The following is a 14324-nucleotide window of genomic DNA, read 5'->3' as shown; positions in this document are numbered from 1 at the left end:
ATTTAAGGCTCTTCAACAGGCTTAAAGAAATCTGAACATAGTACTAACATAAATACATACCTTGGGAAGCATAAGAGGGGCACCATGCTATATAACCTGAACTAGCAGTGGATAAAAGCTTTTTGACTTGCAGATTATGGAGAGCAGTGGGCCAAAGCTGTTGGAAACAGCTGAAGAGATCCAAAAGAGGCGTCAGGAGGTGTTGGATCGTTACAAGAGGTTCAAGGAGCTTGTTGCTGAGAGGGGTCAGAAGCTTGAAGAGTCCTATTACTACCAGGTTTTCAGGCGGGATGCAGATGACTTGGAAAAGTGGATCTTGGAGAAACTCAAGACTTTAGAGGATAAAAGCTATGAAGAGCGAGCTAACATACAGGTCACTCAGTTCCATTGACTTCCTCAGAGCAGACACTAAGATCTCTAAGTGGGGGGAGGTGTTTGGTTCTGAACTGTATGTTAATATTAAAAAGTGAGTGTGTGTACAATAAGATTTCATTTAGAGAAACAAAAATAATCTAGTAGAATGGGAGGTTGAAGGAATTGAACTAAGAAAAAAAATCTAAAGGTGCATTTTTCTTTAGTAAATGGTGGGATAAGACTTTGGAGAAGTGGGACAAGAAAAAATCAAAGAAAAGAAGGAGATACTTTGTGGGTTGTTGAACTTATATTCAGAGTTTACGTTCTTATAAGTATAAGGGGGGCAATGTAATAGAAAGATTAGACTTAGCTGTTTATCTGTTAGGGGTAGTAATTCTGCCTCTGAATAGCTCCTATCTTCAACTTCTTAAGCTTCATGGTCGTATTTGAGAAGAAAAATGTCATTCTAGATAGTATTCAATGAATGTAATATTCATCTGAAGTTAAACTATGGGAAAAACACTCAATGTTAATAATTCAAAGAATTCATGGCACACCATGTGATTTCAATACTTGGTGGCATTAAGGATGTAATGAAGTGACATCAATACCTCTGAAGTATCAGCTCTCCCTTCCGTTCAGAAAAACATGTGCAACCAGGGCATCCATTTTTTTCTCAAGTGGCTACTCATGCCCTTGTTAGTCAAAATGGAAGCCCTCCACCCCTACCTGTTCAGCTAGTATTGTGGTATGTGGATGTGGCATAGTCAGATCAGAAGAAAGGGTTACATGCTTAAAAGGGACAGTTGATGTTGGAGAGGGAGCACCTGTAAAAAGAACAAAATGAGATCTATTAAATGGATTAATTTGTATATGATAACAAGGACAGAGCCTGACATGCAGTAACCTCTCAATTAAAAAAAAGTCATTATGATAATTATCATCATCCTTATTGTGCTCTACCTTCAATAGTAGTTATTCCTCTTTTGTAAAAAGAGAATTTGTTGCCATCAAGTCAATTCCAACTCATAGCGACCCTATAGGACAGAGTAGAACTGCCCCATACGGTTTCCAAGGAGCAACGGGTGGATTCCAACTGCCAACCTTTTGGTTAGCAGCTGAGCTCTTAACCCCTAGAGGAGAAGCACTACATGCTGCAATCTTTTATTCTCATTAATGCAATTGAGCCTTTAAAATAATAGGACATTTACCAAGAAGTCCCCCAAAATGGGGAATAGGAAAAGGTTTTTCTCTATTGTCTCTGACTTTGAGTCTAGGACCTTTCGAAAATCTCTATCTAAAGTGCTTATTTCTTTTAGTATGTTGACCGTTCTAGCTATGGTTTCAGGGCATCACTTAATCTAGGATGGAAAATGAATAGTTTTGTCTGGAAATAAGAGGAAGAAAAGGACATTTTTATAGTTCAGAGAGACTAGGCTCATTAACTGTAAACTCTTATTTCTGAATTGCAGGGAAAATACCAGAAACATGAATCCTTTCAAGCAGAAGTGCAGGCAAAATCAAAGGTCCTTCCTGAACTGGAAGAAATCAGGGAAAGCCGTTTTCCTGAGGGGCATTCTGCTCATAAGGACACAAAGGTAAGGTTGGGTTCTTAAGAAGAAGTTTCTAATTACTGATTATGTCATCAGACTTTTGGTTGATTGTTACACACATCAAACTTTATGTACCTGGCTGGGAACAAGGGCTCCTGCCTCTTGTCTTCTACTGGAATTGGGGCAGGAAAAATACAATAATTGAATTTCCTTATTCTCCTAGGGGTAGGGGGAAGATTTATGATACAAAAGCTATCATTGGATGGTATATTATTTTCCTAGAGTTGCTGTAATAAATTACCACAAACTGAGTGGATTAACTTAACAGAAATTTGTTCTTTCACTGTTCTGGAGACCATAAGTCTGAAAGTCTGGGCTGGGCTCCCCCCAGATCCTTAAGAGAAGAATCCTTCCTCGCCTCTTCCAGCTTCCAGGTGTTCCTTAGCTTGTGGCAGCGTAACTCTAATCTTTGCCTCTGTCTTCATATGGCTGTCTTCAATCTGTGTCTGTCTGTGTCTCTGCTCCTCTTCTTATGAGGACACCAAACATACTGGATTTGATCCCACCCGAGTGACCACACTTTAATGTGATTAAAAAATTGATTGCAAACCCTATTTCCAAATATGATCACATTCAGAAGTACTGAGGGTTTGGACTTCGATATCTTTTGGGAAAACAGAATTAAACTGTAACAGATGACATCACACTCCTCTTTATGCCACTGGAGGATATTTTGGCTCAAGATCAAGATACTCCTCCAACTCTATTTCACATTTCCCAGATGAACTGGTTTTCGCAATGTCCTTTCTAATTATTTCTTCTAATCTCAGGGTCCTTTTCCCTTACCCCTCACTTCACACGAGGAATTCTTTCTCATTTGGGTCTTCTGTGAAATTTTGCCCTCTTTGTCTACGATACCCCTTTCTCTTCATACCCTAAACCCTATAACTACCATTGTAGTTCTCCAAACCCTCTTTTGCTCTGATTTTTTTTATTACTATGTAAAACTGTATCTCTTATCCTTTCCAGAAAACAATTCGTGTTCAGTTTCTTCTGTGCCTTTGCAGGTGTTGCTTGCTGTGCTTGGAAGACCCTTTGCCCATCTTCTGCCTGTCAAAATTCTTTTTGTTCTTCAAGAACCCGTTCAAATGAGTACTCTTCCATGAATCCTTTCTCCTTCCTGTTCTATAGTTTGTAATCACTCCCTTCTCTAAAAGCACAAACCATTTTTTTTTTTATTTTTCTCTTATGGAAGATCATATTTGGCTTGGTTTAATAGCTATTTCCATATATATCCTATTTCTGCCTTAAAATATTTGTTAAGAAATTAATGCATGAGTTAATGAAGGAAGAATTTTTATCCAGGTCCCTCTCTGCCTAAGTCTATGAGTCTACCTATTCCAGTCTCTGTGCCTGAGTAGTTCTGCCTCCTCTCCCCAAAGGAACATCTGGAAGAACTGCGCCGCCTGTGGGAACTTCTCCTAGAGATGACCCAGGAGAAAGGCTTCCTGCTGTTGCAGGTCCTGAGCCTACAGCAGTACTTACAGAAGTGTGCTGACATCTTGGAGTGGATTGGAGACAAGGTATAGTACCAAACACCTGCATATAGGACTTCCCACTCATCTGTCCCAGGCACCTAATGCAACTTACTGCAGGTTATTGATAAAGAAGTCAGGGTCTATTTCTGAAGTTTGTTTCTTGGAAGGTTGGGATTTTGGCAAAGAATTATGGATGTTCTCAAGATTCTTAACTTCGTAGAGGATGAGTCTAAACTTATGAATCTGAATATGGAGAAGGAAAGACTTGCACAAAAACTGTGCATTGAAAGATGGTCTATCTCCCATAAACCTTGACTGCTTCCTATGGGTTTTTGCTCTTACTCTGGGGCCAGACTGAGATGATAGCCAGCTCTTTCCCTAATCCCTTGTCCCCTAGTGCCTATTATCTATAGAGGTTTCCAAAATTCTAAACACTTAAAGAATAATCTTATAGTTAGAACAGAAGATTTATACAAGGATGTTCTTAGCATAATGCTTTTGTAGACAACTCAGTATGTTAAATTGAGTAAAATCAGGATGAATTTATTTTTCATGTTCCAAAACAGAAAAAAGGTGCTTTCAGGGACTCTGGCCAACAATGTTCTTGGCCTTTCTGAAGGACTGCTGTACGTACACTGTCCCCTGGGTCAGGGTAATACACTCTTGGTTCTAGATCTTCCTGTAAGTGGCTCTCCCAGGGACCAATAGCATCTCCATCTAAGTTATTCTGGGAATGTGGGCAGGTGTCTTGGGCTTTTGACCTGTAAAAATCCCTAAATTCTTTCTGGTGACTCAATAGATTTTTCTATGTCTACAGGAGGCTATTGTAAAATCAAAGGAGCTGGGTGAGGACTGGGAGCGCACAGAGGTTCTACGTAAGAAGTTCGAAGAAGTTCAAGCTGACCTAGAAGTTCTGAAGAGCAGAGTGGATGAAGTGAACCAGTATGCCAATAAGTGTGCCGAGGTGAGGTGGAACTAACAGAGTAGTTCCAGAATAGGGTTCTGATCTTCAGGGAAAACCTCTGGCCAATAGTAGATGGGATTGGAGGAAGATAGGAAGTAGCAAGAAAACAGAAGGATGCACATTCCTAACTCCTACACTGTGTAATTCACAGATTAATCATGCTTATGCAGCAGTCTTTCTTCATGAAGAGGAACAAGAATAAAGTAGCAGAGAATATAAAATGATGTTAGGTTTTGGGATACATTATACAAGTTTTTTTTTTTTTTGCTGGAAGAGAGCAAAGGAGGCAGATTTACCTTCATTTAATTAAGAAAATATTTCTATAAGTTTGCAATCTTCTCTCTCTATATAGACATAAAATAAAAAAAAATCTTTAACGTGTGGTTTAAATTTATTGTGACTGTAGGTTTGTAGTGGGAATGATCTTTCTGTGTTATAGAACCAATATTTAGATAAATGGTTACTAAGCAAGGAAAATAACTCATGTCTCCCATTTTTTTCTATGCCATATTTCTAACAGAGTCTAAATTTTCCCCCTTTGCCACTTTTTCTTCGTTGAAAAAGTTTTTTAGTTTTCTATTCCTATCTAATAAGTCACCACAAAACTTAAATGATGAACATCTTATTTGTTCATCATTCAGTGAGTCAGTTATTGGAACTACTCAGTTGGGCGGTTCTCCTGGCCTCACCTGGTATTCTCCGGTAGCTGCAGCTACTTGGTGGCTCAGCTAGAGTGGAGGAGCTAACATGTCTGGGGCCTTGGAAAGGATGATGAAGCCTTTCTCCATGTGGTCTTTCATCATTCAGTAGACTGTGGTTCTTTCTATGTAAGTGTTTCAAGAGAGTACAAGCAAAAACTGAAATGTCTCTAGAGGTCTAGGTCCCAGGTCTCATAGAATGTCACTTCTATACCATGCTATTGGTTCAAGAAAGTCACAAAGCCATCCAAGATCCAAGAGGTGAAGAAAGAGACTCCATCTCTTGAAAGGAGGAGAGACAAAATAGCATGACCACAGGAAGTATGTACCAATACAGGTAGAGTAAATCCTCTGCTCTTTTGGAGTGGGGCCCATCCAACTACAATGGAAAGGACCACCCATTCATGAAAGGCAAATGTGGAATTTTTTGTCTGGAGTTTTGGGCATGACAGTGCAAAGAAATGGGAGCAGGAGAAGTAGGGAGACTTGGACATATGGGAACTCCTCAAAATTTCCAGTTATCCAAATTTGATGCTGAAAGTTTAGCCTAGGATTCTTGGATCCCATGACATCAGATAGTTTGCAAAAATGAAATTTTCTGCAAAAATGAAATTTTCTACAAAATTGTATGTATAAGCATATATTTATTATTCTGGAAAGAGGGAAATACCTTCGTTGGATTCTCAAAGGTATCAGGACCCCAAAGGTATTAAGAACCACAGTCCTAGAGTTTTGGAAAATCACATAGATTCCATAAAGAGAATTATTTCTTCATTTCCTTCATTTCCAGAATTTCCAAGGGATTTGGCAGTCATCAACAAAGTAGGGTTCTGAAAATAACCTTAGGCTTGGGCAATCTTTGTTATTAGGCTAGTCTAATGCTGTAGGCACAGGGTACAATATGTGGCAGTTGGTTTTCTAGGTTTTGGTAATGTGGATCAGGTCAGAGCTAGGGGGCAGGGGTAAAGTGAAGCTCCGTGGCTGGCTACCATGGTTATTTTCCACTTCTAACAAAGTATGGGCCAGTGTAAGCTAAGAAGTGATTAAATGCTTTTTGGTGTAATCTCCCTTCACCATAACTCCAGTATGGGTTTCTATCCACAGGAGAACCACCCTGAACTGCCTTTGATTAAGTTAAAGCAGGATGAGGTAAATACTGCCTGGAAGCTTCTCCACAGTCTGGCTCTCCAGAGACAGAAAACCTTATCCGATGCTACAGACTTCCAGCGATTTAAAAGGTATGGATTTGGCCACTGCATTTTGGAAAATTTTGAAATTGCAACACACTTGTTATTTTTGTTAGCTTCTGTCTACTACCCCTAGCAATTAGCAGCCAATAATCAAAACAAAGAGGATTGTGTGCTTGCCTTTGGGGCAGCAGAAAAGGGGTAATTAAGAAAACTGTGATTTTCACTATGGCCAAGCTTGTGGCGATTGAAACCCAAAGCAATAGAAGTAGTACCGGGAAATTAGTGATGGAAGCTCTACAGAGGCAAGGAAAGCAGATTGAGAACTGGAAGGGGGTAGAGGAAGAAAGTTGGGAATAAGAAATGCATTCATGAAGAGCTGACCCAGATATGGGTAGTATCTCTGGAGGCTCAACCATCAGGAGGCTCAGGTCTCTGATATCTCGTTGGAAACCACTACCACGCCAAGACCCTTTATATTACTTTTTGCTAATGAGTAGGAGGGCAATGTAATTGTTACGCTGGGTGCACTAGGGCAGTCCTTGCTGTGTACTTCTTTGCTCTGTTTTTCCTGGGATGCTGCCATTTTCTTTTGTGGTCATCTGGCAGGGATGTGAATGAAGCCATCCAGTGGATTGAGGAGAAAGAGCCTCTTCTCACCTCTGAGGACTATGGCAAAGACCTTGTTAGTGCTGAGGCATTGTTCCACAGTCACAAGGGACTTGAGAGGAACCTTGCAGTCATGGAAGACAAGGTAAGTCACTACTTGAGGAATGGTTGTCCCTTTGACCTAGAAGAGGCAAAGTGTGGTCATCTTGTTTACGCTATGTCTCCAGAGTGCACAATGAGTTCATTATTTGTAATATAAACCAAAAAACCAAACCCTTTGCTGTAAAGTTGATTCTGACTCAAGATGACCCTGTAGAACAGAGTAGAATTACCCCATAGGGTTTCCAAAGAGCACCTGGTGGGTGGATTTGAACTGCCAACCTTATGGTTAGCAAGCATAGCTTGCTGTAAGTCTTAACCACTGTACCACCAGGGCCCCATTTTAATATAGTGGTACTTAAAAATACCACATCATTCTATTCCATTACTTAAATTTATTTAATATTTTAATTTAAATTTACATATACGTTTTATTCTGATATAGCTTACAATTAAAAAGAAAAAAAGATGCTTCCAAGGATAGTTTCCTAATCTCACTCAGTAAAATATAATACTTCTATGGCCAGGGAATTTTTTTCTTTCATCTAACCACATTTTATTCTGTTGCAGGTTAATCCTGTTTCTTTTTGTTATTTACCAATTAGATAAAGGAGGCTTTTTCTTCTTCCCCTTTTATAATAAACTTTTAGATACTTAAAACACATTACTGAATGCACCTTTGAGTTCCCTCCTTAAAGTTGGAAAACCCCAGCTCCTTTATGTGGAGGATTAGGCATAGGCATGCTAGAGCTTGAAGCAAGCCAATATTCTTGAATGATTCATATCCTTACTTCTTCCTCTCAAAACTTTATCCATAACTTAAACCAGTTTCTACTGAGTGCCCACAGGAAAGCCATCCCACAGAAAGATCCATACTTGTTGTATGTTCATCATAGCTCTGTCTCTGTATCCAGTTTCTGAAAACTGTTCCGCCATTCTACTTCTTCTTTCATTCTTCCTCATTTTTGGTTTTTGGTCTTTTTTTCATAAAGAACAGGTAATGAAATCCCAAACCTTAGACAACACCTGATTATGGCTGAGTATAATGAGAGAACCTAATAGTAGCAGGTGAAAAGCCACTCATGTCCACATTTTTGTCCTAGAAACCCTGTTCCTCAAGAATTATACCCAGAATGGTCTAGCATTACTGAAATTTTCTTAGCCTGTTGTGAAAAAATGTTTTCCTGACTCATACAATAATATATAGGGAAATGGTACAGAGAAAAAACCAAACCTGTCACCGTCCAGTCGATCCCAACTCATAGCAACCCATAGGACAGATTACAACTGCCCCATAGGGTTTCCAAGGAGTGTCTGGTGAATCAAACTACCAACCTTTTGGTTAGCAGCCATAGCTCTTAACCACTATGCTACCAGGGTTTCCTGGTGATGCACTGGTTGAAAGTTGGCCTGCTAACTAAAAGGTCAGCAGTTCGAATCCACTAGGTGCTCCTTGGAAATCCTACGGGGCAGTTCTACTCTTTCGTATAGGGTCTCTATGAGTCGGAATCAACTCGGCAGCAGTGGGTTTGGTTTTTTGGTTTAGTAGAGAGGTGGTGAAGGACAGGCTTGGACTTTGCTTCTGACACTTACTAGTTGATCAAATAAATTACTTCTCAGTTTTCACATATGTAAAAGGAAATTAAGAATAGTATCTGCCTGTAGTATTATTAAATGAAGAGTATTAAATGACAGCATACATGTAATGCACTTAGCACAATGTTAGACAAAATATACTCAGTAAATTATTATTATTAATACAGAGCATTAGTATATTAATATAAAACATTGATATAAATGAATTATTATTTTTGTTACTGGTTTACTACATCACACACACACGTCTTTGCTAGAAGGAATAAGAGTGCTTGGATTTTGTATTAAGTTTCTTTTTCATCCCAAAGGTGAAGGAGTTATGTGCCAAAGCAGACAAGCTGGAGGTCTCCCATCCTTCGGATGCACCCGAGATCCAGCAGATGAAAAGGGATCTGGTCTCCAACTGGGAGCATATCCGTGCCGTGGCTACCAGCAGATATGCCAAGTTGCAGGCGTCTTATGGGTGGGAAATCCCTCTTTCCTATCACTTTACCTATCTCTACAGGACCCAGGTATAATATCAAAGGCAGAAATAAAAGACTGAAGGGAGTACAATAACCAGGGGCCCAGTCCTCCTGCCTGCTCAGTAGAGGCAAAAGAAGTTTGTATTCACCAAGGGAAGGCCTTTGCAGGCTGACATAATCCTTAGCATCACGCCTCCCCTCACCTCCACCCTTTCTGTCTTCCTTGTTTGTATAGTTGTAGGTTGCTATGAAGTAGATCATAAAGCTGGAAAAGGAGCTGAAGGAACATTTCAAAACTCTGTCCATAGCTTTGGAGTGAAAATAAAATCTCAAAGCTGAATAACATCAAAATAAATATAAAATTATTTCATGGATTTGAGTTAAAAACTTACCAAAACAAATGCTAAGTGGGCATCATTTCAGTTGTTAATTCATATGGTTAGTCTTTAAATCAACAGAAAGTAGTGTTCCTCTTACTGTTATGATTTAAAACTAAATGATGAGCATTTAATTTTGTTGAATAAGTAACTTTTTATTATCAATAATGGTTAAAGTTGAGCTGAGATATATGAGGTTCTCCTAACTAATTCTAGCCCCCTTCTCCTACAAGATACTTCCTGTTATTTACATGGCATGTGCTTATTTACTTGTGAGCACTCGACTCCATTTCATGTATCTTTGGAATTAAGAGTTTGGGGATGCATCATATAATTATTCTTTGTGTAGGAAAGAGAAAGAGGCAGATTTACCTTCATTTACTTAATAAAATAAGCTTGCAATCTCTGGCCAGACAAAGGCTAATCAAGGGATAGATGATATAGATAGATACAGATTATATAGATATAGATAGGTACGTAGACAGGGAGACAGGCAGATAGGTAGATAGGCAGATAGATAGATGATTGATAGATAGATAGATATAGATAGGCAGATAGATTAGGTAGATAGATAGACAAATCATAGGAATCCCTGAGTGGTGGGAACGGTTAACGTGATTGGCTGCTATCCAAAAGGCACATCCGAAGAAATGTCTGGTGATATTCTTCTGAAAAATCAGCCATTGAAAACCTTATGGAGCACAGTTCTGCTTTGATACACATGGGGTCACCGTGAGTCCGAGTTGACTCAACAGCAACTGGTTATACATAAAGTAAAGAAACTTCAGCAGTTGTTTCTATTGTGCTTTCCCATTTATGATTTAATTTCATTATGACTGCAGTTCTGTAATGGGAATGATCTCTAGGGTAAATGTGACTTTTTAGTGTTGTGGAGTGGATGTAATGGTCACATATACCATCACACAAGGACACACCTTCTCGACAAAAAACAAACCCATTGCCATCGAGTCAATTCCAACTCATAGCGACCCAGTAAGACAGAGTGGAACTGCCCATAGGGTTTTCAAGGAGTGGCTAGTGGATTTGAACTGCCGACCTTTTGGTTAGCAGCCTGAGCTCTTAACCACTGCACTACCAGGGCTCCGTACCATCTCTAGGGATGTACAAACTAGAGTCAAAGATTTACAATCTGTGCCACTAAGGCAACTTGGACTGTCAATAGCAGGAAGTACATCGGGGAATAGGAGGGGATTGGGTTAGGACTAGGAGTGACTGGCACAGCTTAACAGAACTCAACCCTAACTCTCTGCTCAAAATCCTTTCACATGTGATTTTTCCTTCCTGCCATTTTCTTACCATCCTCACAGGTACCAGAGGTTCTTATCAGACTACGATGAACTCTCAGGCTGGATGGAGGAGAAGACTGCCCTGATCAATGCTGACGAGCTGCCTGTAGATGTGGCTGGTGGGGAAGCCTTACTGGACAGGCACCAGCAGCATAAGGTACAGAGGGAAGATCTCCCCATTAAGAGGAAGAGGGTGGTAACCAAGTTTCTTGCTACATTTTGAGATGTTTTGTCCTGTGACCATAGCATGAGATTGACTCTTACGATGACCGATTTCAAAACGCTGATGAGACTGGTAAAGAACTTCTGGATGCCAATCACGAAGCCTCTGAGGAAGTTAAGGAAAAGGTAACCTAGTTTAACAGAGTTTGTGGGATTTCAATGACATAGTTATCCCTCACTTAATCCCATAATGGCATAGTAATCTTCAAATGGGAAAGGGATAGAAACCATCCAAACATGATAGTAATATGGCCCAGCTTTCACATGGCTCTCTTTCACATACGTTATACTTTAGCTAATTTGGATCACTTGTAATTCTCAGGCATGCTTTGTGCTTTTTCGCCTCTCTGCCTTTTTTTTTTTTTTAATCAACTCCCTGACTTTTACATAATTTGAAACCTCTATTTCACTTTAACATATGCCCTATCTTACCACTTCTCCATTCTCACCACAAATGGTACATTCCACAAGGACTGGTGCCTAACACAGTGCCAGGCACATAGTTGGCATTTGTACTTTTTTCTTCTCTCCTATATACCCTCAAATCAAACTGATTTTCTTCTATCTTGTTGTTCTCAAACTTACATTAAATAACTGGGAAGTTTTAAACACTCAGAATTCCCCACTGAATAAAGAAAGCAGGTCTTCCCTCATCCTACCTCCCAGATCACAGGGTCCCGCCTTAGCCCTCTGACCCAGAGAGATCATGCTGCAGTCACAGAGTCCTGGGCACTCTTTGGGATGATAATCAAAAAAGATTTGATTTACAGTCCTCTTTGAATCTTCCTAGATTTCAAGGACAGTCTTCAGCAATGTGTGATGGATGAGGTTGAGATAACCATGTTTAGGATTCCTCCAGAACTCTGTGGTAACATTATAATACGGATTTTTATTATTAACAATTTTCTGCAGAAGGAATAGGGGAATCTCTAAGTCTGTGATAACTTGATGTATTGTCTGGGAATTCTGAGAATCTGTGCTGCCTTTTTGATGAAGTTAACATGACAGCAGCTATAAGCTGGAATTTCTCGGACAAATGCTTGGGCAGCAACAAAGGTTTTTATGAGGTTAAGAATATTCAGTTTCCCTTTCCTTGAAGATTCTTATTTACTTTCAGTAAAGTGCAACTTCTCAGTCTGGCATTTTAAGTGCTCTATGAGCTGGAACTTCATCAAATGCACAGCCTTTTGGGACACTGCACTTTTCTCTGAAGCAGACTGTATAATCTAACAGTTACTTTGAGTTCCAATAATACCATTTGCTCAGGATATCACGTCTTCCTATAGACCGTATCCCCACCACTCTTAGAATATCTGTTTGGATGATCCTTCCCATACTTTCACTACCTGGTTCTTCCAATCAGAATTAATCTTTTCTTCATTCTTTATACATATTAAGAGCCTTATGCCTCTTTTATGGCATTTATCCCATTTTTTCCTATGCTACAGTTATTTGCTTAAATGTTACAGCCTTTAGGGGAAAAGTCAATTTCCTACTCATCTTTGTATCCTTCAAAAAGCCTTGCATTTATTAGACAGTTAAATATAGGATACATTGAATTAATTAAATATCTTTATTTTACACTCTCTCCTCCTTTCCAAAGATGACAGCACTTGACAACAACTGGACTGCCCTGCTGGAACTGTGGGAAAAGCGTCAGCATCAATATGAGCAGTGCTTGGATTTGCACCTGTTCTACCGAGACAGTGAGCAAGTAGACAGTTGGATGAGCAGACAAGAGGTAACAGGACAAGTCCAACAATCTCCATAAATCATTTCTCCCACCATTTAATACCAGTATGAGCACCATCACCGCTCTCATAAGTACTTCTCTGAATCAATGCTTGTTCTGAGAATTGGAGGATGATCCACGAGAAGAAGATCCTGCAATTTCCCCATGGACAAATGCATAGAGGAAATTCTTAAATACATAGCATAGAAACTATTATCACAATTTAACATAAAGCAAAATGAATGTCAAATTGCTAATGGGTCAGGAAGAGAAAACTGATGAGTCAGGCAAGGTTAATCAAGGAAGCATTTTTGGAGGAGTTGAGTGATCTTCTTGAGGGAGTTTTGACAGCTCAGAATAGAACCTGCATTGGCTGGGGGAATGCAAGGGGCGGAAGACCCAGAGACATAGGTGAGAAAGTTGAATGAGAGGAATGGGAAGGAGGTTTTAAGCTTTTGGTATTTGAGGTTTGTCTCTACCTATTACCCCCCATTGTGCTAACTCTCACCTTGTTCTCCAGCTCCTCACCTCTCTCCTTATACCTTGTCTCAGGGATATTCAAAGGGGACTATTTCTCACCATGGAGGCACACGTGTAATATATCCATCTCCCACAGGCCTTCCTGGATAATGAGGATCTGGGAAACTCCCTGGGAAGTGTACAGGCTCTTCTTCAGAAGCATGATGACTTTGAGGAAGCTTTCACTGCTCAGGAAGAGAAGATTACAGTAAGAAATCAGTCCTGGCTTGGGTATTGGGATCCATGTTTGTATAATCATCTCATACAACACTTGTCCTTAGATAAAGCCACCCTTTAACCACCGAGGAGTCCCTGAGTGATGCAAACAGTCAACATGCTCTACTGCTAACTGAAAAGTTGGTGGTCCAAGTCCACCTAGAGGCACCTCAGATAAAAGACCTGGCAATTTTCTGAAAAATCAGCCATGAAAAAACTAAACAGCACAGTTGTACTCTGACACACTTGGGGTGACTATGAACTAGAATGGACTCAGTGGCAATTGGTTTTGTTTTGTTTTGTTTTATAACTACCAGATATCACATGAGGATGATTCTAAAAAGAGATAACATAGAGAAAAATAAGTTCATATCTATTCTCAACAACACACTTCTGGTTCTATAAAGCATATTTAGAAAGCTTTTCAGGATGTCAGGCCCTTTTTTTTTTTTGTAGTGCATGACTCTGTCTTGTTTTTTCCTTCAGTGTAAATAGAAACTAATGGATCCACATTCAATACAGAGTCATCACTTAAGAGTTTGAAATATATTATTTAGATTTTTTTTAGTTTTTTATTCTCTAGTAATATCTTCCATCCACCATTCGTCTGTCAGTTTATCATACTGTGGTGACTTGCATGGGCAAATCTACTGCAAAAGACCACTTTAAAGTGTTAAAAAGCAAAGATGTCACTTTGAGGACTAAGTCGTGCCTGTCCCAAGCCATGGTATTTTTAATTGCCTCATATGCATGTGAAAGCTGGACAGCGAATAAGCAAGACCGAAGAATTGATGCCTTGAATTATGGTGTTGGCAAAGAATATTCAATATACCATAGACTGCCAGAAGAATGAACAAATCTGTCTTGGAAGAAGTATATGTACATCTCA

General features: G+C 39.6%; 1 protein-coding gene across 1 annotated transcript in view; it reads left to right on the top strand.

The window, feature by feature from the left end:
* The window catches only part of SPTA1 (spectrin alpha, erythrocytic 1), a 98522-nt gene that overhangs the window by 7046 nt on the left and 77152 nt on the right, over positions 1 to 14324 (top strand). Inside the window, exons 3-13 of the mRNA XM_023725345.1 lie at positions 134 to 373; positions 1827 to 1952; positions 3350 to 3490; positions 4263 to 4409; positions 6212 to 6345; positions 6904 to 7048; positions 8907 to 9061; positions 10768 to 10903; positions 10993 to 11094; positions 12572 to 12709; positions 13317 to 13427. Coding sequence (XP_023581113.1) covers positions 134 to 373; positions 1827 to 1952; positions 3350 to 3490; positions 4263 to 4409; positions 6212 to 6345; positions 6904 to 7048; positions 8907 to 9061; positions 10768 to 10903; positions 10993 to 11094; positions 12572 to 12709; positions 13317 to 13427 — 1575 coding nt within the window. The remainder of the gene's footprint in view (positions 1 to 133; positions 374 to 1826; positions 1953 to 3349; positions 3491 to 4262; positions 4410 to 6211; positions 6346 to 6903; positions 7049 to 8906; positions 9062 to 10767; positions 10904 to 10992; positions 11095 to 12571; positions 12710 to 13316; positions 13428 to 14324) is intronic.

This window comes from Trichechus manatus, unplaced genomic scaffold (assembly GCF_000243295.1).
Source record: "Trichechus manatus latirostris isolate Lorelei unplaced genomic scaffold, TriManLat1.0 scaffold00300, whole genome shotgun sequence".
Taxonomy (NCBI): Eukaryota; Metazoa; Chordata; class Mammalia; order Sirenia; family Trichechidae; genus Trichechus; species Trichechus manatus.
The sequence above is the reverse complement of the archived record's forward strand: the minus strand, read 5'-3'. Positions and strand labels throughout refer to the sequence as shown.